Here is a 23,787-nt window from a genome sequence, read left to right on the forward strand (position 1 = left end):
TGGTTGTGGGGGTCTGCGGACATGGGGCTTATTGAAATCTGGGGGCCCCCAGATCCCAGCATTGAAGAATGTCTATTGTCGTAGTTCCAAAGTGTCTTCTTCCTCCAGTCTTCTCCCCTTGCTGTCTTTTTCCTCCAGTTTTCTCCCTCTGCTGTCTTCCTCCTCTGGTCTTCTCCCTCCACTTCATTCTCCCTCCAGTGATGTCTTCTCCTTTCGCTGTTTTCTTCTTCTTCTTCCTCCACTATTGTCAACCCACTCAAAATAATAAAGCACATGCTGCCCGGACACTGGCTCCCGTGATTATGTTAGCTACAGTGTCTGCCAGTTCTTATATAGCTATGGGGCATGGCCATCTGGTAACGTCACACAGAGACCCTGCCCCTTCTGATGTCACCGCCGAGGGCATGATGGGGCAGTGATGTCACAAGGGGGGGTGGGCTTTCTGTGTGATGTCACCGGATGGCCACGCCCCATTGCTATAAAAGAACTGGCAGACGCCGTAGCTGACATAATTGTGAGAGCCAGCATTGGGGCAGCATACACCCACGGATCCTAAAAGAATTTAGCTCTGTCATTTCAAAGCCATTGCTTCTAATTTTTAACGAACTGTAACTTGTACCTATAAGTAAGCTTATGATAAGGCTTACCTATAGGTAGTGTAAATATCTCCTAAACATGCACCGTTTAGGAGATATTTACTTTGCATGCAGCCAGTGACATCACCGCCAGTGAACGGGCAGGCACTGCGAGGGCTTCATTCTAAGGTATTTCATAATGAGCTAGTATGTGATGCATACTAGCTCATAATGCCTTTGTCTTTCAGGTTTTTTTTTTTTTCTGAGGTTTACAACCTCTTTAATTACTTTTTTTTTTTTGGCATACTACACGAGTTTTCCATAACAAACTTATATTCTCATGTGAATTTATTTATGCAGAGTCAGACATATCTGAACAAACAAGATGTTATGACTATGAATCAAGGAAAGCTACATGAGAAATAGAGAAGAATATACAGTATGAAAACACCATTAACCCTTCAAGCCAAATGATTGGCTTGCGGTTGTAACACAATGCTTCAATGCAAAATTCCATGCAACTGGCACTGGCCATGCAAGGAGGCACCCCCTTAATTCCTGAAAACTGCTGTCAGGAATCTTGTGCAGCAAGTACTCATTCTTCTGCGCAGAGACATAAGCATAGAAGCCCAAAACGAGCAAGAACTAGAATGCGCATGCAAATGGCGCATACATGTGGGAACATGCGTGTTCACGTAGGTGTGCACAGGCATCCAAGGATTCTGGCGCGTAGCAGCCTATTGAAACTGAGAGTCTGCCTGGTCTCAGTGCTGGATTGTCCTTTAGCTCTGGTTCCTGATTCTAGAAAATCTGCTAACCTTGTTCCTGAACCTGGCTATGTTTGACACCTCCCTTTGATCACCCCTGCCTGTTATATTTTCTGCTTGCTTTATGTTACCAACCTCGGCTTGTATTTCTGACTACGTCTCCACTTCCTGATTTGGTACCCCACCAACCAGTTGCCGACTTCCGCCTGTTCCAGACCTTGAACCTGATCACAGCCTATCTGCCGCTGAAGAAGGGGTGTGACTGAACTCCACATCACCACTGTAAGGACTCCTGTGTCTTCAAGCTACAGCTCACTACTACAGCTTCCTGGCACCTACACTCTTTCACTGCCCTAGCAGTCCCTGGGGTGGTTGGATGGGAATTGCGCAAGAGGCGACCCTCATCATCTCAGGCCCCACAGTCAGATACGTAACAACTGCCTCTGTAAAGCAATCCATTGTGGGTCACTTTGTATAGGGGCGGAAGGGACTGCAGCATGTGTGAAACAGGCCTTTGTAGCGAAAAATCCACTTTAAGCCACAAAGAGCTTGTTCTGACTCTCATACACTCCATTTATTATCTCGACATATAGCTTAATTTGAGACTGCATCCCAGTGATAGTCAACTGATGACATTTTGGTGGCCTCAAGTGCAGACTCTGAAAACACTAAAGGGCTGTGCATATTATTTAGTGCTAGAAATACTACAGGAGACATGGTCAGAGACCGCAGACATACTACAGGAGATGGTCAGATATAGCAGACATAATACAGGTGATGGCCAGAGATTGCAGACATACTACAGGTGATGGCCAGAGATTGCAGACACACTATAGTAGATCAACCCCCCCCCCCCCCCCAGGCAATTATCCACTTTGCTATAGTGAATTGTGTTCCGTACGGTACCTTATACAGTAGGGAGTCACACTTGAGCTCAAGTCCCCAGGGGCTCTACACACCTTATACATCACTGAGGTCTTGTTGTACCATCCATGTTTGTAATTTCAAAGCAATATTTATTGCAGTACAACCTTGTGTGTATTGAGAATTGGCGTCCGGACGATTAGTAGATATGTGTGTTATGTTTTTTTATGTTTGTCTGTCCTTAATGCACTTTAACTGTTGGTGCTTTGCTTGATTTGAGTGATTTTTGATACCAAGAAATTAATAAAGTTTATATTTTTGCTATTTAACCCTATTATGACTCTGTTGTCACTTAAGTAACCCTGAAGCTGTAGTAGGGTCTATTGCAGTTATTGGCCCATCATGCAGTACAGTTCAAATGATTTAAAATAGGCTAAGACAAGTAATCTTGAATAAGCAAAAAGGGGTCACTTTCGCTCAGTGGGGCTGTCAAGGGGACTGTGGTGATATAAATATCTGGAGTGTTGTAGTGTCAGCAGGGTAAACAAGCAGCAGTCTGTATACAGGAGAGCAAAAGTTAATTTGCAGACAGGCAGTAGTATGGAGGTAAAGCAGCGGTGCAGGTTTAAACAGCCAAGCATAGATGTTGAGGAGGTTATAAAGCAATAAGAAGCATCTTTCCAAGCTGGCACGGTTAACTGTATTTATTCCTCAAGGCTAGCCCCCAGCAGTTTGCATAAAAGTCCCGCCTAAGCAGTGTGTGAAGTCACATCTTCCTGGGGCTAAGCTTGTACGCTCCTTGTATGCTCATTAGGTAATCCCTGTATCCTCCAGTATTGCCGCTATGCAGATCAGCTCCCGGTTCCCTGTCACCAGGGCATTCCAGGAGTGGCATCATGTGGCGCTGGTGACGTCAATGCGTTTCGCTAAGAACATAGCGCAGCTTTGTCTGCTTCAGAGTTTAAAGGTGTGCTACATACAGAGTGCAGAATTCCGAAATTTGCTATGCCTACAGAAGTGATTGACCGATATCGTTTTTTCGTTGACGATACCGATATTTTGCCGATCGCATATCGTTATCGGCCAGAAAATGTCCTGATCAATTCGACGACGATGAAGTAGATTGTCTTCTGTTCGATGATGTATTTTTGGACATTTGTCTGTTTTTTTGCTCTTCGTAAAAGTAGTGTTCTGGACTTTTCTTTTCGGCAGAAACCTCCTGCACCTCCATATCTTCTGTCAGCCATTGTTTCGCCTTAGCCAATACATCATCAGAAGAGAAGGCATGGTTCTTGTATCGAGGATTCAAAAGACTTGCAAGCACAACATGTTTAATCTCTTCATGCTTCTCAAAACATATATCAAGCAAAGCTCTTTGGCTTGATAGACCATCATTTGAAAGTTGGAGGCTGTTGTGTGCCATGATGACACAGAGGTCTGACTTATCAGCAAGCCTCACTCCTTTAGGCATGTTTGCTCCACTGTCTCTAAGTTGCGCAAGCATCACTCGGTCTTTGCTGATTCCCCATTCTTCAAGCATGCCTAGAAACATTTCTCTACTGTACTCAGCTGTGTGGGATCCTTGCCTCACTTTTGTATTCAACACCAATTGCCTTTTTGTCCATTCGCTGTCAATGAAGTAGCATGTAAGAATGAGTAGTGACTCGGACTCTGTTTGTGACCAGCAGTCCGTCGTGAATGAGAGAGAGTTGCCAGCATTCTCTGGTTGCAGCATAGCCTTTACTTTGTCAACTACCTTTTGGTGTAGCTTTGCCAGCATTTTGGTTCGATAATACTTCTCACTAGGGATGCACCGAATGTTCGGCGGCCGAACATTATTCGGCCGAAAATAGAAAAAATAGCACTTTCGGTGTTCGGCCGAATAAGTCAAAAGGCCGAATAATTTTGTGCCGAACAATGTCAGCGGCGGTCACTAAATGGCGGCCCGCGCGATGCTTCCGCCCGGACCGCTCCCCTTCCTCATTGCGGCTCCCGGCTCCCTGCTCACACGCCGCCGGTGTCCTGTCCGGCCGCGAGTAGGGGGTGTGACGTCACGCGCGCGTCCCGCCCCCTGCTCCTGACTGCGGCTCCTTCACACTAGGTCCAGCGAGCGTGACACTATGTGCATGCCCCGCCCCCCTGTTCGCGGCTTTTGGCTCCGACCTGGCTGCAGTTCAGGTATGTGGAGCACATTTGGGGGAGAATACGGTAGCTGCACAAGCATTAGTGTGCAGACTGCCATATGTTGTTGCCACTTGCCATGCTCATTACATTAGAGTGCCCTATAAAGTGTCCCTTAAAAAAAAAAAAGAAAAAAAATGTGCCCAACAGAGTGCTCCCTTGACATAAAATGTGGCCATCAGCGTGCCCCTTATTTTATGCTAAGGGACATGCTGATGAGCATATTTTATGTTAAGGGGCACTCTGATGAGCATATTTTATGTTAAGGGGCACGCTAATGGGCATATTTTATGTTAAGAGCAACGCTGATTTAAATGTTTTGTTTTGCCCATCAGAGTGCCCCCTAACATAAAATGTGCCCATCAGCGTGCACCCTAACATAAAATGTGCCCATCAGCGTGCCCCCTAAAAATTGGCAAAATAAATGGAAAAAATGCGAAACACCGCGTTCGGTATTCGGCCTTGCATTTCATTATTATTCGGCTTCGGCCAAGAATTTCATTTCAGTGCATCCCTACTTCTCACTCTTCAGTGTGTAGCTTGGCTAAAGCATGGACATCAACCGCTTAAATCCTGAGTCAGACACCATTGTAAATGGCTGGTTATCAGTGACAATCATCTCTGTAATTACTGTTTCCAGCAGTTGGGATCTTCCATCTGAATCTAGACAGGGACATCTGTTTTTTTTTCACAAACATATCTCTTATTGTTGCCTGGGATAGTGGAGGAGGTATTTCAAAATCACATTGATATTCATTTTGTTTTTTCTGTGCTGCATGATACAATTCAATATGATGAACTCTTAGATGGGCCCAAAGATTTGAGGTATTTTTGTTTTTTGCAGTTACTGATCCCATGCTTATGTTGCTTGTACATGTGTTGCACACTGCTGCTTTTCCTGGAGATGGTTGAGACGAGAAATAGTCCCAGACCACACTTTTACTCTTTCTCTCCTCATTCATCTCCATTTAAACTTGAAAGACACAAAATAGCTTAAAGAAATGGCTTGCTGAAGCTGAAGTTGCTGCTGATGCTGGCACCCTGTTGTGGGTTGGTGGTGGCTGACGCCTGGCAGTCTGGCTGGCTTTGTGTCACCCTGTTCTGGGTGGCTGGCTGGCTTGGTGACTGGTGTCACCTTGTTATTGGTGGATGGCTTGCAGGAACAGTCTGTGGTGGCTGGTTGAATGGCTTGGTGTCACCCTGTTATGGGTGGCTGGCTTGCAGAAACACTGTGGTGGGTGGCTGACTGGCTGGCTTGCAGGAACAGTCTCTGTGGTGCCTGGTTGGCTTGCTTGGTGTCACCCTGTTATGGGTGGCCCGCTTGTAGGAACACTGTGGTGGGTGGCTGGATTGGTGTCACCCTCTTATGGGTGACTGGCTTGCAGGAACACTTTGGTGGGTGGCTGGATTGGTGTCACCCTCTTATGGGTGGCTGCCTTGCAGGAACACTGTGGTGGGTGGCTGGATTGGTGTCACCCTCTTATGGGTGGCTGCCTTGCAGGAACACTGTGGTGGCTGGCTGGATTGGTGTCACCCTCTTATGGGTGGCTGGCTTGCAGGAACACTGTGGTGGGTGGTTGGATTGGTGTCACCCTCTTATGGGTGGCTGGCTTGCAGGAACAGTCTCTGTGGTGCCTGGTTGGCTTGCTTGGTGTCACCCTGTTATGGGTGGCTGGCTTGCAGGAACACTGTGGTGGCTGGCTGGATTGGTGTCACCCTCTTATGGGTGGCTGGCTTGCAGGAACACTGTGGTGGCTGGCTGGATTGGTGTCACCCTCTTATGGGTGGCTGGCTTGCAGGAACACTGTGGTGGCTGGCTGGATTGGTGTCACCCTCTTATGGGTGGCTGGCTTGCAGGAACACTGTGATGGGTGGCTGGCTTGCAGGAACACTGTGGTGGCTGGCTGGCTTGCAGGAACACTGTGGTGGCTGGCTGGCTTGCAGGAACACTGTGGTGGGTGGGTGGCTGGCTGGCTGGCTTGATGGAACACTGTGGTGGGTGGGTGGGTGGCTGGCTTGATGGAACACTGTGGTGGGTGGCTGGCTTGGGGTCACCCTGTTGTGTGGGTGGCTGGCTTGGTGTCACTCACTCACCCTGGCCTGTTGTGGCGGGTAGCTTCTGGCTTGCTGGAACACTGGTCATGGTGGCAGGTTGCTGCGGGTGACTGGCTTGGTGTCATCTGGGTGGCTGGTTGCTTGCTCTCTGGGCTGGCACCCTGTTGTGGTGGGTGGCTAAGGCCAGGGCCTGTGGGTGGATGGATGGCTGGCAGCGTGACCGGACCAGACTGCAGCTGGCTGTAACACGAGGCTGTGGGAGGCAGTCTTAAGTGGTGAAAAGGCGTCACATACGGGCCACGCAGGCGTAGGAGGTGGTGTTAGAAGGCAGAACGTGGGCGCGCAACATACGGAATGATGTTTTACGAAAATATTGGCAATATCAGTAAAGCAAAAGCCGATTCCGATATATCGGGGAAAGTCCATATCGGCTTTGCCGATAATCGCTCGATCTCTAGTCTACAGTGCAGGGTTCAGGAGTGCACCAATAGTGCTACAATGTACGTAGCAAACTCTTGAACTCTGCACTCTCTACTAGGAATGGGTACATTGTAGCAAACTCTTGAACTCTGCACTCTCTACTAGGAATGGGCTTGGACGTGTTCGGGATCCCAACTTCTCGATCGTGCCAGGAAGCCAACACTGCACACGGCTAATCACAGGTAGTGAGACATTTCCCGATCTGCAGCTGCACAGATCGGGAAATGTCTCACTGCCTGTGATTAGCCGTGTGCATTGTTGGCTTCCTGCCGGGATTGGGCAGGTGGGATCCCAAGCATGCCTGAAACCATCTCAACTCTCTACATATTCCAGAGACAGCAGAATTCAAAAGTGCGCTATGAAGATCTCACTAGCCACTTTACAGCCAAAAATGACACCCCCTTTCCCCCTCCATATCACCCCTTTCCCCAGTACAGTGCTCTCCTCCCACCCCATATCCCCCTCCTTGACAGTGCCAGGTAAAGAAATGTTGCTGCAGAAGAGCAGGAGAGTGGAGAGGACTAGCAGCTTTAACAGTTGCTGCAGAGTTGAAGGACAGATAACACTCCACCGCTGCAGCAGTATTGGCAAATGCGTCTGCCTGCTCAGACCGCGGCTGGGGCCTGTCCCGCTTCTGTTAAAAAATAATCCCAACTTGCTCCCAGTGTGTTTTAGCCATGGTGCCGATAAAAAGCCCTAATACAAACTGTCCATGAACTTATGGACAGTTGGCAACACTGCCCTGAGGCCTCCTGGAATGCATAAGGTGGCTATCCCAGGAGGCTTCGTTTGGGCCTTCTTCTCGCCCAGACGAGGAATGCGGAAACTGCTACATAAAGAATAAAAAGTGAAGATCTGCTTGAATGCAATAAACAATATTTGCAGAAGATGGTTTTGTGCCTTGTGGAGTTTTGCATCCAGTGACAAGTTGGACCAATACCAGTACCACCTCCTGGACCAGTAAAACTTCTCTTTTACACATACCTGGGCAAGTTAGGGTTTTTTTTTTTTTTATTACTTCACTGGCTGCATGCTGGGGTTTTTTTTTTTTTTTATTTTTTACTTTATTAATAGTAATAACTGAACCACAATAATGTATTCAGTGACTGAGTGACCTAATGCTAGCAGTATAGACACACAGGCTTACTGCCTGTTTGTGGGCGCCAAAGTCCTCCTCTCAGAAGTACTCCGACACACCTTTCTACACGTCATTACGTCACTAAAGCGCGACTCAGGCTCGCAGTCCCCGTGCAGGGGTCATTGGCAGCGAGCAGCATGATTCGGTTACTAGGAAACCTCCGCTCCTATTGCCGGTGGAGGCCGGGGACGGCGCTTCTTGCTCGTCACTACAAGATAGAACCGGTGGGCATAGATGTGGTGCTTTTCGAGCACCGGAGGCCGAGATTCTTCCGCCTGCTGGGGGCGTTCTGTGTGGCTCAGACCGGCTTCTGGGCGTACTTGGCGCACTTCGGCTACTCGACTCTGCGGGACATCAGACAGAACAAGAAGGGACAGGACGGGGAGGTGAAGGGGAGGAACATGGGCTCCCCCTTGTGGAGGACGGCGTTCACTTTGGGCTGCCTGTCAGTGGGTAGGTTATTCTATCTGCTGCTGTCATTGAGGCTCAGTGACAGCCAGGCAACTAGTCAGCAGTTACAGCCTCCATGTTTCTCACTGCTTTTAAAGTGATCCTGCTGCTCACATAAAAAAAAGGTGTTTGTCCAGAATGAAGTCCCCTCCATGCTCACTTCCAGGTTTGTCACCTGGGCCCGCTGGGCTCTGTGGCCCCTCCTGCCACCTGTGATCAGTGGCAGGAAGACTATTCACCACACACTAAACTGTCACCTCGCACCCATAGCACTATGTAAGTGTCAAAGCCTATGGGCCGGTTCACTCTAGTGCGATGCCAGACATCGCATGTGATTTGTACCACATTACTGTGCAGATCACATGCGATGTCTGTGTGATGCGATATCAGTGTACGGCTGAAATTGCATCGCATTCGCACCAAACTGGTGAGGGACCCTTTTTTGGTCTGGACTAGAATCAGCATGGGTGTTCACACCTATGCCATCCGATTCCTACACCATTTCATAGCGATCTACGAACCAATCTCGGGATGTCATTAACCTTACAATGACACCTGCAGCGGTTCGCAGATCTCAGTGTGAACCACTGTGCGATGCGGGAACTGGCAGTGAATCACAGGGTTTCCTGCATCACACCAGTGTGAACCGGCCATTACTCCTGGTTTCATTTAACTTTAACCACTTGCCTACTGGGTACTTTCACCTTCTTCCTGCCCAGGCCAATTTTCAGCGCTGTCACACTTTGAATGATAATTGCACAGTCATGCAACACTGTACCTAAATTATATTTTTATAATTTTTTTAGAGACAGAGCTTTCTTTTGGTGGTATTTACTCGCCACTGGATTTCTTATTTTTTTGGTTAACAACCCGAAAAATACAGGAAAATTTGGAGAAAAAAAAAAAGTTTTTCTTAGTTTCTGTTTAAAATTTTGTAAGGCTCCTTTCACACAGTCCACATTCCGTTGCGGACCATTCTCTGCTCAGCGGGGATCGACCCGGCGATTCCCGCTGAGCAAGCGGATGACCGCTCCGTCTCAGCTCTGTGTGCGGAGAGGGAGGTGTCAGAGCCCCGTTGCTCTCTATGGGGAATTGGATGAGAGCAGACTGCCTGTCTGCTCTCATCCGATCCCCTGGATGGATGGAAAATAGGGTTTCCATCCGTCCAGATTTCACGGACGCGGATGGCAGCGGGTGTCAGCGGACATGTCTCCGCTGACATCCGCTGCCCCATAGGGATGCATGGAGGATCCAATCAGATCCACCTAAAAAACTGACAGGCGGATCTAATCGTATCATTCATGTTAAAAGGACCCTAAACAAGTCATTGTTTTCCTTTACTCTGATGAAGAGGCACTTGACAAGCGGCATTGGTGGGCACTGCTGGGGCTGCACTGATCTACCCTGGTTATCAGTGTAGATGTCCTCTGTGTGGATTTGCCGGTTATCGGCTCTCCTCACGTGCTATTAATGTGCGTAGAGGATTGCCAATAACCAACAAATCCTGTTTACACTGATCACATGGTAAAGAGCCGCTGTGATTGGCTCTTTACCCCAATCTGTGATCCACTGCATCCTTCTGATCACTGCTGATGCATGCCACAGGGGGGTGTGTGGGAAACACGAGCACAGGAGGACGTCATATGACTACCTCCCAGCAATGTGCGCCCGTGCTGTAGCCGTCAGTTGGCTATAGCGTGGTCATGAAGGGGTTAAAGGATGTCTACTTTTTGGAACATATTCCACCCATATTTAGGGTGTTACCTGTTGCAGCACATGTTCCCCCAGACACTGTCATGTTTTAAAATGGATGTGGCTGTGCATGGACTCCGCCTGCACAGCTGCATCATTCATTCACAGAACGGGACAGGAAGCTGCCAGAACACAGTGCTGTATACTGTATGTAGCTAATGCAGCGTGGAAGCAGCCACATGTATTAGTGAAGGAAATAGTTTGTGTGGACCAGCTTGGTCCAAATGTATTATTTAAAGGTAAAATAAACCCTGGAGTTTACTGTGCAACTAGAGCAAGGGGGATCTTGATGACTGCACTTGAATGCCCCTTCCGTACAACCGTGTCTTCCATTTACAGGAACTGTGAATGGAAAGTCAAGTCCTGTTGGCCACTGCAACAGAAGTACTCGGAGATCTCAGTGCAGCACAATTTTGGTGACATTATCCCACTTGGTAGTTCATTGATTAGTTCATCCAGCATAATGGTAGGTCTGTACCGCCATACAGAACTGGGGCTATGGGAAAGTTCTGCAGGTGGCTATGCCTGTCATGCACTGATCAGGATTGCAGGTGGCATCATGCTCTCCACTTTGCTCAATTAGAGAACACTTTGCTTTTATTCAGAAATGTAAAACATTCTCTAAGTGGTGCCTGTGCCAAGCAGCCAACCTCCTGTGTTCACAATGCACCAGGCTGGCCACTCAGCACTGGACCCAGAAGCAAGTGAAGACCGCTGAATTAGCAGTGTATACTTCAGTAAAGACAGAGTGATGTCAGTATAAAGCCCTGTACACACGTACCGATTGTCGGACGTAAATACCGATCGGCCGATTATAGACTTGTTAGTATGATGCTTCCGACAGCCGACAGCGCATTTTCGGCCGAACAGAATCTGTCGTGCAGACTTTAAAATATTTGTTGGCCGTCACCAGAACGGCCGATTGTTCGCCAGTCAGTACAGATTTCGGCCGATCAGACAGCAGATTAGCAAGACTGGGCATGCTCAGAAAAGAAAAAAGACAAGGAAAGTTAACCATCACATGACATCACTTCTGCAGTCGGCTGTTGTTGGCTGACAAATTAGTGTGCAGTCTTTTGCAGTTTTCAACAGACATGACAGCCCTGGACAAAAGACGACCGATCGTTCGGCCGACGATCAGTACGTGTGTACGGGGCTTTAGATTCACTTTATTGAGGGTAAAACCGCATTTACTTGCATGTCAAGTATGAAGCATCCAGCCATACTGTTCTGAGACTGGCTCTCAAGTTGGCTGTGCAGATGCTGCCTCCGATGTATGCTTGACCCTGATTTTAAGCAGCCATTATCACTTTATTCCATGTGTCCTCACCCCCAAGACAAGATATCCATTATTATTATTGGGCTATTTATGGTTTATTTCCAGTTTACTTGTTTTCGGCCTTTTTTACACTCCATCAGTACACAGGCTAGAGCTATGATTTTATTGTGGCTGCTTCAGTGATTTCCAGCTTCCAGGGGTATCAGTGACATAGGGGATATACTTTGCATAGTTACATTGGTTCAATATACCATGATTGGAATTCATCTGTAAAGTGGTTGTAACATGAAATATGAACAAAGCATATCGCTCAATAGTGTGTACTTGTCTCAATCCAGAGTACTAAGTGTCATTCCTGTCTGCTGCCTCATTCCTCTGCATGAGTCTGTTCTGGGGAGGGCACAGCCTGTGGTTGACAGCCTCAGCTCTGTTCCTGTGTGAAGAGAGTGTATCCCCTCCTATCAGCTCTCACTGGTGTAACTTCAATGTCAATGTAACTTCAGCTCTCTGCCCCCTGTTTTTTTAGCTGCTAAAGGCCCGTACACACGATAAGAAAATCTGTAGGGAAAATTCCTCCGATCTTCCAAATTTCGGATTGTTAGTATGGTGCTTTCGACAACCAACTCCAACTTTTCGGCTGACAAAATCCTGATGTGCAGGCTATAAAATTTTTGTCGTCCGTAATACAACGTCCGATTTTCGTCTTATTAGTACAGATTTCGACAGAAAAAAATCTTAAGAGCAAGACTAGGCATGCTCAGAGAGAAAGAACCCATACAAAACAATCCAGCACATGACATCACTTCTGAAGTAGAATTCTGTCGTACGGGGAAAATTCGTATGAAAATAACCTCTTCACTTTCCACATCAGACTAGCATGCCACAAAAAAGACGACAGATCGTTCAATAATCTGATTGTGTGTACGGGGCTTTACTGACCGAATAACCTAGATATACGGCGGATCTGCTGTGCCCGATCAACTTACCTAGTACGTAATCTGGCACTTTTGGGTTGGCGGCACCCCGGCTCTGCTGTGCCTTTACAAAGCAAACGCTGATCACCGGGTGCTGGCCAATAGAAGTAATTGATTTACTTTCCCTGTAAAGCATTGATTGAAATGGATTACTTCCTCTAGTAAAAGCACCACACACTGTACACATAAACACTAGCTAGGCACTCATTATTTAACCCTTTTCCCAGCCAGTATCATTAGTACAGTGACAGTGCACTGATCACTGTATTAGTGTTACTGGTTCCCCAAAAGTGTCAGAATGTCTGCTGCAATATCACAGATGAAAACTCACACTTGCATTCCAGTGGGGGGCAATGAGGGGTGAAGGTATCGGCCTGCGGACTCACTTTTGAAAGTTGTCCTGAGCTGTGGGATGTTGTGTCCAGGCTGCAAGAGCGCCATGGGGCTCGCCAGGCGCGCTGCGGATGATCCAGGAATTGGCTGCCGGAAGGAGCAGGGAGAAGCCACACGGAGCCGGCTTGGACTGCAAGCGTGGGTAGTTGCCGTGACCGCGTATTTCGCACGCATGCGCTTTATCAAATCACCAAGGCGGCTCGCACTGGAATGCAAGTGTGAGTTTATCATAGCCCGGACACAGTGACACTTGGTACTGCCTTTTTTTATTTGTTTACATTGATGCAATGTTCTGTGGTTTTTAGTTTGGAATAAATGATTGTTTATTCACTGGACAATATTTGTGGTTTTTAGTTTGGAATTAACTGTTTATCCACAGGACAATTTTCTGTTTGCATTGAAAACTATTATTGGTGAACACCACCATCTGACCACCTGCATTACAAGCCCTGAGTGCTATCCTAACCTTTAACTGTTTATCTCTAAAGATGTGTGGCCCGTTGGTGCCTGGCTCTTCTGTCTTGAAAAATGTTACTTACTTGCAGCCTCTGACGGTGATGTCACCAGTGAAGTTCGGGTGTTGAAACTGACAGTTGGGACTGAAGCAGAATGATAACAGCAGGTTGCCTAAATTCAGAAAATGTATTGTATTGTATTGTATTCCTTTCAAAGCATATGAGGCATTCTGTGATTGGACATGGGGTGTGGGAATATCATGATCTCTCCTTGACCAGTCACAGATTGCCTTGTATTTTGTCATTTTCTGAATGGAGGATCTGCACAGTGGGCGACCTGCAGTACTCAGTGTTCCAGCCCCAGCTGTCTGTTTCACTGTTGGAAATTCAGCAATGACATCAACTTCAGAGGCCACATTTAGAATAACATTTTTTATAAAGGAAGCAGTAGCCAATAGTGGGGCACACATCATTAGAGGTACCATATTAGTACCTAGCTAATGCTGCAATAAACTTTCTACCCACACCTAAGCTTTAATACAGGGGTGTCCAAACTTTTTTCAAAGAGGGCCAGATTTCATGAAGTGAACATGTGTGAGGGCTGACCATTTTGCCTGACATTCTTTGGACCATTAAAATTAAATGCAAATTAACTATGTTATTGCAAACTAGGGCTGAACGATAGTCTATATGATATCGACTATCGCTCTGCGGCCGTAGGCGATATTCATATCGTCGAGGTCACGATATTTTGCATAGGCAGGGGGAAGGGACTCGGAGGAGGACTCACTGACTTCCGTTAGGCAGGGACTCGGAGGAGAACTCACACATCCATCCCACTGCAGGCTGCAGCCCGCCCCACACGTTCAGTGAGTCTCACTCTCCGCCCTAGTTTTCTCAATGGCACATTCAGGGAACCAATCACGCCTTGAGCAGCTGCACAGCTAACCAATCACGTGTGCCTGCACACCTGATTGGTTCGTTGTGCCGCTACTCACGGCGTGATTGGTTCCCTGAATGTGCCATTAAGAAAACTAGGGCGGAGAGTGAGACTCACTGAACGTGTGGGGCGGGCTGCAGTGCACGAGTGAGTAAGTGTATCGGCTGTGCTGTGATCCTTTCCCGGCTCCTAGTCCACCGCTCCAGCCTCCTACCACCACTGTGAGAAAGACTGAATAATCCGATCGATTCCACACTGTCACTCAGACTGAGTAATTGATTTGAGAGTACCATTATTAACCCTGACCTGCCCAGTGCCCTGTATCTGCAATTAGAATTTAGAAGGCTGCCTGCATGCTTCATGATTTCCATTCCCAGCATCCTTCCCAATCCCTTGTTGACTTTAGCCTGGATTGACGGGTCCCTCAATATCGCAATATATATCGTTGAAAGAAAAATATCGCAATATATTTTTTTTCCAATATCGTGCAGGCCTATTGCAAACCGCATACTTTTTGTTTCGTCACATGGATGACAAATCTAAGCAGGTGTTAAATCGCTCTTCCTTTCATATCTGAAGGCCAGATGAAAAAAAATCCAGGAAGCTGAAATATGTCAGGAATATTGTAAAGTACATTACATATTATTGGTAATATAGGTTGTCTGTCAACTTTTAAGTTCATAAAATATGAACAGGAACATAACACAAAGTATACATGTTGTGTCCAAATATATTTATAACCTATTTAGACCAACTGACATTAACTAAGATTTTGCAATGTACTCATCTCAATTCGGAGCATGCGGGCTCCCTAATCAGTCACACAAGGGTTAACCACATATAAGCGCTATATGAACCCACCAGTGATGATTAATGATGGTAGCAATAATAGTCATGAATGATGCCAATGTAGTAAATAGAATATTGAAAAGTTTTATTCAAAATCAGTTCCATGTATGTATAAAATAGCAGTACACCTTGTATAATGACCCCTGCTGGATCTGCAATGGTGAAGCCAAAATGAGGGAAAAAAACTCATAGCTTGGTGACCATCCAGTGTGTGTGAAGGCATAAAACCAGCCAGGAACAATGCAGCAGTGTGGACACTTGTGCCTTGCTCAGGCTGTAAGAAGATAACGGAATGCCTCAATCCTGGACAAGGAAGGGTGGAAAAGGGGTCACACAATGCCCAGTATAGGAGGCAAAGAGAATCTCATCGTGGGCGATCGGAGCGGCCACAGACTGAGTGCCAACCGGGAAGGGGGCCCGGATGTGACGTCAGAGACTGGGGGAAGGAGGACCAAAACAAGGCTTGAACCGCTATAGAGCCACTAGGGGTGAGCGGCTTGTGCGGTGACCCAATGCAGGGGAGCCTGAGGAGTGCCTCCTCCTCGTATGGTTGTCCTGACCACTTTTTAATGTTCTATTTACTACATTGGCATCATTTATGACCATTATTGCTGCCATCAGTAAAATCCTCATAGGTGGGTTCATATAGCGCTTATGTGGTTAACCTTTGTGTGACTGATCCTTTTGAACATCCCTCCTGGTGTGGTTTTTTTTTTTTCCCACACAGCTGCTACTTGACACCCCAGGTGTTATTATCATGGAGAGGGCGCTGGTCCTGTCATACTAGCGCCGGATTTATTTGTGTTTTTTAATGCTCCTCAATCAGGCTACGTCAGAGGCCATATTAGGCAAGGGATATAAAGCTGGCGGGGGTGGACAGTGGGTGTTAACAATAGTGTATTCACAAGTAACAGGAGCGTTGAAAGATCCAGAGATCTCAGGGGTCCTGAGCAGCGCTTGGGGATTCACAGAGGCCACAACAATAGATTTTTTTCAAATTACCTGTGGAGCCGTATTAAAGCGGCCCACGGGCCGGACTTTGGACATGCTTGCTTTAATACATTCCATATTACTCTGACCCACTAAGTATTTATTTTTAGAGCTTGACAGGGAAGATTCCTTTCACTAAACATTATAGAGAAGGTCATATTAGCTTGAGGAACAATGTAAGCTTAGACGATGACTGCATATTTGATCAAAAATATTTGATCAAAAATATTTGATCAAAAATAATTAACATGGTTGTCTTACACTGGCAGAATTTCATTGTCACAGTGCAATAAAAAACCCTATAAGTGCTGATTTGAAACTGGAATAGATTGTGATTGTATTTATTTTTCTAGCATGATGCATTGTAAATTGTCTTTCTATCTTCCTAGGTACCCTCGTAATAGCAGCTGGTTTGTTATTCTCCCGCCGATCTGTCAGCTCTGTGATCCTTCATGCTGGAGGAGAGAAAGTAACCATCGTCACTGCGGGTGTTTTTGGGATCAGTTCATCGTTTAGTCTTCCGTTAAGACACATTTCATGCATGGCTCATCGCTCGGAGGTTCCTGCCATGATACCCCTCAAGATCAAAGGTCGCCCTTTGTATTACCTATTGGACAAGCAAGGACATGTTTCCAATGCCAAGTTGTTTGATCTCACAGTGGGGGCATATCGGAAACTGTGACATCTGTTTTATACAATGGCCTTGTATTTATGTAGAAAAGAAATAATAAATTTATTGTATTTTTCAATCAAGTATTAACACTGGTGAGCATATATTTAAATATGAATAGGAATCCAGATTGGTGCATTGTGAAGCGCATATAACAGCAGCGGACTCCATATCATTGTGATCAAATTACAGCGTCCCACCACTGATAGTTCTATCCAACTATTTATTTTTTCTTGAAATGTTTGAATCAATGAGTTAATGTTTAGCTTCACATATAAGTCTTATGCCCCGTACACACGTACTGATTGTCGGCCTAACGATCGGCCGTCTTTTGTCCAGGGCTGTTGTGTCTGTTGAAAACTGCAAAAGACTGCACACGAATTTTGTCGGCCAACAACAGCCGACTGCAGAAGTGATGTCATGTGATGGTTAACTTTCCTTGTCTTTTTTTCTTTTCTGAGCATTCCCAGTCTTGCTAATCTGCTGTCTGTCGGCCGAAATCTGTACTGACTGACGCACAATCGGCCGCTCTGTTGTCGGCGTACAAAAATTTTAATGCCTGCACGACAGATTCTTTTCGGCCAAAAGTGCGCTGTCGGAAGCATCATACTAACAAGCCTACAATCGGTCGTCGGCCGAATATTTACAGCCGACAATCGGTACGTGTGTACGGGGCATAAGAGTCCATTCAGACTAGCGCGACTTGTCAGGCGCGGTCGGTCGGTCGCCATTGAGTAGTACAGGACCCGTTCTAATAGGAGCAACACAAGTCGCTCCGACTTAGAAAAAGAGTCCTGTACTACTTTGGGGCCACCTGGAGGCGACTTGCATTGACTTCAATTATATGAAGTCCGTGCAAGTCACCGCGACTTCACAGGTCGCCCCACAAAGTCGTGTCGCGCCAGTCTGAATGGGCTGTTAGTGGGGGTGAATAACTATTCCCAAATACCAAAATATATCCACTATTTTGATCTGTGCTGCCATGTGGGGTAAGGGTAGAGCAAGAGTGTCCAACGATAATAGCGTGGACTTGTCCCAATTTATTTTGAAGCCTGAGAAGGATCTGAAGCAACAAAGGTTAGTTACCTGTGGTAAGAATAAAGCAGAGAAAAGCAAATCTGCAACTAAGGGAGGTCTGTCTGTGCATCTCCTGTACCAGAGACTGAAGTACAAAAGAGAACTGGCAGTGGATGGTAAAAAGTACAAATAATTACAAAACATTGTACATGGCCCATCTTAAACAGCAGATGCCTTATGGTAATAAGAAAACTTACTCTTGAGGAATGAGGTTTTTCTCTTACGTCCTCCGACAGTCGCCGCCTCTTCATATTCGTCACATATGGGGTATTAGACTTTGCTCCGAAGGAGTAGCTAGGCAACAGAATATGTTAACAATAAAGCTTTAACATATCCCACCCTCAAGGGGTGGTCCCCTCAGTCAATACCCTCCTACTTCCTGCAACCATATCTCAGTTTTAATGTCTAGCTTGTCAGGAGTGGCTGGCTCTCTCTGTGCTGGGACTTTTTGTCCCAGACTCTTTCTTCTTTTTGATATTTTGTTTGAGTTTTCTCTCTACCTTTACTTAGCTGTTATTTTTGTCAGCATTAGTTAGTTCTTCGGACGAAGAGGATCATGCGGACTGGGTCTCGGGCTGATCCCCCTGGTCGCAGGTCGTGGGTCAGTGGCTTCCCAGTCTGCCATCGAGCGTTCAGCCAGGTAACGCTCCTGGCACAGTGAACGACCCATCCCTGTTCGGTGCAGGGATGATTGGTGAGGTGGCTACCTCACCGGACGCTGTGCGGTTTCTGAACCGCCATTGTGTGCGTCTTGAATTGCGACTCTCCCTGCCTCATGTGCAGCGGCTTGTTCGCCTGTGCGGGTTCCCCACGCCATGTGAGGTAAGTGTATCTATGTGGGGACCTGTCTGTCTGGGGGGGGTCTCAGTCTGGGACTGTGTAACCTGCCTTTAATCACACTGCTTGTCTCCCTATCTCTCGGCTGCATGCTGTGGGCTGCAAGGGGGGGGGGGAGCTGTATGACACTGAGTATGTCAGGCTGGGCAGTGTGAGGAGCTGTGTGCTGTGGGGCATGTTTTTAATGGCATGTTGGGGCATATACAGCGATCGCTGCGGCGATCTAACATGTATCCATATAATGGGATAATATTGTGTGTGATTTTATGCACTGTGGAGCGGCGATTTCGGCGCCAAACGACGCCATTTTACCGGCGCCCGCTCCGGCCGCATGGTTTACATGCACGGCGGCCATTTTCTTGTAGCCTCCATAGGCTTACATAGAGCGCCCTGGCAGCATCACTTCCTCTCTCCTGGAAGCACCGATCGAGGCAGCAGCAGCAGCAGCGGAGTCTCCTCAGGTTTTATCCTTCTATTCCTGTGTTCCATTGCCTGTATTCAGTCTGTATATTCCCTGTGGGGGTCTCATTGTGCCTGAGTGTGGTGCGGTGGGCTGCGCTTGCCGCGCTTGCTGTAAGGGGGCAGTTAACCCTTGGTTGTCTGGCATACAGGGGCAATGGATTCTCAGGAGGGCAAGTTTCCCACAGTATTGGTGGAAAGCCAGGGGACCGCTGTTTCCCCCCCAGGGGGGGATTTAGCCACTATTGTGGCTGGCCTTGCTGCACAGGTGCAAATGCTGGTGGCTGCTCAATCTACTAAACGGCCCAGAGTTGCTCTGTCCTTTGATTCTGAGGGTGAAGGTGATGGGGCTGTTCTGGCGGGGACCCCCCTATCGGGGTCCCGCTCCTCTCTTGATCTAGTGGGGTCTGAGGTAGAGGCTGAAGTTGAGGGGGTTGATAATTCTCCCCCTGGCTCGCCTGAAGAGCTTGCAATCATGGATGAGTTGATTGCTTCCATTAAGCAGACGCTACGTTTGCAGGACGAGGTGTGTCCCCCAGCTGCCTTGGCGGCTTATGGGACGCAGAGAAAACGCAGGACGCTGCAGGTTTTTCCCTGCAATGCTGATTTTCAGAGCGCTGTTAAGGACCAATGGCGCGATTTGCGCAAGCCTTTTGCGGTACCAAGTAAATTTAAGCTGCGTTATCCTTTCTCGCCTGCCACTGATGAACGGTGGTGTGTGCCTCCGCCAGTGGATCATGCTATTGCGGTTTTGAACAAAGCCACTGCGATCCCTGCAGAGGGATCCCCTGTTTTCCGTGATGCCACGGATAGGAGACTGGAGTCTCTTGCCCGTCATACTTATTCTGTTACGGGTTCTATGCTTAAGGCTCTGTTTGCTTCTCTCATGGCGGCCCAGGCGATCGCAAGTTGGACGCAGATGCTTAGGCGCGTCCTAGTGGCCGATTCGGCCTCGGCGGCGACCCTGGATATGGTGGATCAGATCCACCAGGGTGTCATGTATCTGTGTGATGCGGACCTGGACCTGATTCCGTTGGCCGCGCGTGTGCACAGCGTGGCGGTGTTGTCTCGCCGCCTGGTTTGGTTGAAATGTTGGTCGGTGGACCAATCTTCACGTAAAACCTTAGCCAATCTGCCTTATGATGGGTCTCGCCTTTTTGGGGAGTCCCTGGATGTTGATTAAGGGGATTACCGGGGGTAAGAGCACTCTCTTGCCCCATTTCCCCAAGGCTAAGGGGGCTTCTGGGAAGAAGCATGCTCATTTTCGGCCCCCTCAGGGGTCCTTTCGTGCCTTTCGGCCGCACTACAAGGGCAAACCGTTCAAGGGCCAAGGCTCTCAGAAGAAGCCCTGGTCTGGGAAACAGAAGTCCGGTCAATCCGGACCTGCGGCCCATAACAGTTCGGCCTGAAGGGGCGCCCTCACCCAGTTTTGGGGTGGGGGGACGCTTGCTCGGTTTTCTTCAGCCCTGGTTGGCCCGTGTGAGGGACAGATGGGTTCTGGAAATCGTTCGATCTGGTTACAAGATCGAGTTTCTCTCTCGGCCGGAGAGCAGATTTTTTCCCTCAAATCTTCAACTGTCTCCAGAGCGCCTGCGGGATCTGCACCTGGCGGTGCGGGACCTGAGGGCTCAGGGAGTGGTGGTTCCGGTGCCTCATCGGGACAGATTTCGGGGGTTTTATTCCAATCTGTTCACCGTGCCCAGGAAGGAGGGCAAGGTTCGTCCGATTCTGGACTTGAAAGCTCTGAACCGCTCTGTGCGAGTTCGCAAGTTCCGCATGGAATCCCTACGCTCGGTGGTGGCTGCCCTGGTTCCGGGGGAATTCATGGCCTCCATCGATTTGAAGGATGCGTACCTTCACATCCCCATATTCGAGGGTCATCAGAAGTACCTTCGATTTGCCATTGCGGAGGATCACTACCAGTTTGTGGCGTTGCCCTTTGGGCTCGCCTCGGCTCCGCGGGTCTTCACCAAGGTGCTTGCACCGGTTCTGGCATTATTGAGAGCCCAGGGCATTTCTGTCCTGGGGTATCTGGACGACATTCTGGTTCGGTCTGCGACCAGACAGGGTCTGGAGAAGGACCTGTCTGTCACAATGCAAACTCTGCAGGAGTTCGGTTGGACGATAAATGTTCCAAAGTCGACACTGAGTCCGTCGGTTCGTCTCCCCTATCTGGGAATGATACTGGACTCGGTGCAGGCGAAGGTCTTCCTGCCGGAAGACAAACTCAGGACTCTTCAGGAGGAAGTCAGGTCCCTCAGGGACGTTCCACACTCGTCTCTGCGGACGGGTATGAGATGTCTGGGATTGATGGTCTCGGCCTTCGAGGCGATTCCTTTCGCGCAGTTTCACACGCGGGGTCTCCAAGCGGAGATCCTGTCCAGGTGGGACGGGCGACCTCAATCTCTGGATCTTCAGATCTCGTTGAGTCATCGCACCAGGGAAAACCTTCTGTGGTGGCTCCAGTCCCCGTTGGTGTCCGGGGGCAAGTCGTTTCGTCCGATCTCGTGGACGATAATCACCACGGATGCCAGCCTGTCGGGCTGGGGTGGTGTTCTGGGCGTTCTGTCCGCCCAGAACAGGGGGAGTCTTCCCTTCCGATCAACATTCTGGAATTGCGTGCGATAAGGCTCTGTCTTCATCGCTGGACGGACCGGCTGCAGGGCTGCCCGGTTCGGGTGCAGACGGACAATGCCACGGCGGTGGCCTACATCAACCACCAAGGGGGCACCAGGAGTGCCCGAGCGGCTCGAGAAGTGGCCGACATTCTGTCTTGGGCCGAGACTCATGTCCCGGCGATAACGGCGGTTCACATTCCGGGAGTGGAGAACTGGCAGGCGGACTATCTGAGTCGCCAGACCCTGGATCAGGGGGAATGGTCTCTCCACCCGGCTGTCTTCCAGATGTTGTGCGCGAAGTGGGGTCTTCCAGATGTGGACCTGTTCGCGTCTCGCCTCAACTACAAGGTGAAGAGGTTCGTGGCAAGGACGCGCGACCCTCGGGCAGACGCGTTGGACGCGTTAGTGGCCCCGTGGCATCAGTACAGGCTGATGTACGCGTTTCCACCGATTCAGTTGCTGTCCAGGTTCCTTCGCAGGTTGCACTCGGAACGCAGCACGGTGATTCTTGTGGCACCGGACTGGCCTCGCCGGTCCTGGTACGCAGACCTCGTGAATCTGGCGGTCGACGCTCCTTGGCGTCTGCCTCTTCGAGACGATCTACTGTCTCAAGGACCGATTTACCATCCTGCTTTACAGTCGCTGGCTTTGACGGCCTGGCTGTTGAGACCGAGGTCCTGAAGGAGAAGGGTCTCTCTCCAGAGGTCGTTCATACTTTGATCAACGCGAGGAAGTCTTCCTCGGGGAAGGTTTATTACCGTACTTGGAAGGCCTATTTTGCCTGGTGTGAGTCCAGGGGGTTTTCACCCCGCACGTACTCGGTTTCCCGTGTGCTGTCTTTCCTTCAGACGGGTGTCGATCAGCGTTTGGCGCTGGCTACGATTAAGGGTCAGGTGTCGGCGCTGGCCGTTCTGTTTCAACGTCCCGTGGCTTCCAACTCCTTGGTTGGCACTTTTATTCAGGGTGTGCGGCATCTGGTTCCTCCTAGGAGGGATCCTTTGCCCCCTTGGGACTTGAATCTAGTTCTATCTGTGTTACAACGTGCTCCTTTTGAACAGATCAGGGAGATCTCGTTGTCTATGTTGTCCAAAAAGGTCGCCTTTTTGGTGGCGATCACTTCGGCTCGCAGAGTGTCGGAACTGGCGGCTTTGTCCTGCAAGTCTCCGTACCTGGTTGTTCATTTGGATAAGGTGGTCTTGCGACCTAATCCTTCTTTTCTACCGAAACGAGTTTCGGAATTCCATCTTAACGAGGATATTGTTTTGCCTTCGTTGTGCACGAAGCCTAAACATCCGAAGGAGGTGAGATTGCACTCTCTGGATGTTGTTCGGGCGATAAGGGTTTACCTTAAATCGACTGAGTCTTTTCGTAAGACTGACTCCTTGTTTGTTCTTCCAGAGGGTCCTCGGAAGGGCATGGCGGCTTCCGCCTCTACCATTGCCAAATGGATCAGGCAGACCATTGAACAGGCCTATGCCTTGCAGGGGAAGGTTCCCCCTGTGCCTGTGAAGGCGCACTCTACTAGATCACTGAGTACGTCTTGGGCCTGCCGTCATGGGGCTTCTGTGGCCCAGGTGTGTAAGGCGGCGACTTGGTCGACCGTACACACTTTCACAAAATTCTACAAAGTAGATGTTCAGGCATCGGCGGATGCTTCCTTTGGCCGCAAGGTTCTTAGTGCGGCTGTTCCATAGGGTCCCTTGTTGGGGACTCCTGGCTGTTGGGATAGTTTTTTTGTATCCCCTGGTTTTTTTGTCTTTTCCTGGGTTGTTGCTCCTGTTGAGCACTTATTTTTGCTGTTGCCCAGCTGGTTTCCTTCCTTTGGTAAGGTTCCTTTCTTTGATGTGGAGACTGCGTTGCCTTTCGGCGCGGATGCGTTTCCCACCCCTCATGTTTGCACTGCTTTGGGACGTCCCCATATGTGACGAATATGAAGAGGCGGCGACTGTCGGAGGACGTAAGAGAAAACGGAATTTTTGTAAAA

The 23,787-nt window shown here is 48.6% G+C and overlaps 1 protein-coding gene across 1 annotated transcript; it reads left to right on the forward strand.

Moving 5' to 3' along the window:
- The first annotated feature begins 8,110 nt into the window (after positions 1–8,110).
- Positions 8,111–16,913, forward strand: TMEM223 (transmembrane protein 223). The gene is made up of 2 exons (XM_082270254.1): positions 8,111–8,513; positions 16,532–16,913. Exons 1-2 carry the CDS (start codon positions 8,198–8,200, stop codon positions 16,822–16,824), a joined length of 609 nt encoding a protein of 202 aa, XP_082126380.1. The 5' UTR covers positions 8,111–8,197; the 3' UTR covers positions 16,825–16,913.
- The last annotated feature ends 6,874 nt before the right edge of the window (positions 16,914–23,787 follow it).

This window comes from Pelophylax lessonae, assembly GCF_965119305.1.
Source record: "Pelophylax lessonae genome assembly, chromosome: 10".
In the NCBI taxonomy this organism is placed as follows: domain Eukaryota; kingdom Metazoa; phylum Chordata; class Amphibia; order Anura; family Ranidae; genus Pelophylax; species Pelophylax lessonae.

Excerpts from the sequence above, each read along its gene's own strand:
- TMEM223 (XM_082270254.1), top strand. The coding sequence starts at position 8,198 with ATGATTCGGTTACTAGGAAACCTCCGCTCCTATTGCCGGTGGAGGCCG. Across the intron at positions 8,514-16,531 it reads TTTGGGCTGCCTGTCAGTGG|GTACCCTCGTAATAGCAGCT; the intron begins GTAGGTTATTCT and ends CTATCTTCCTAG.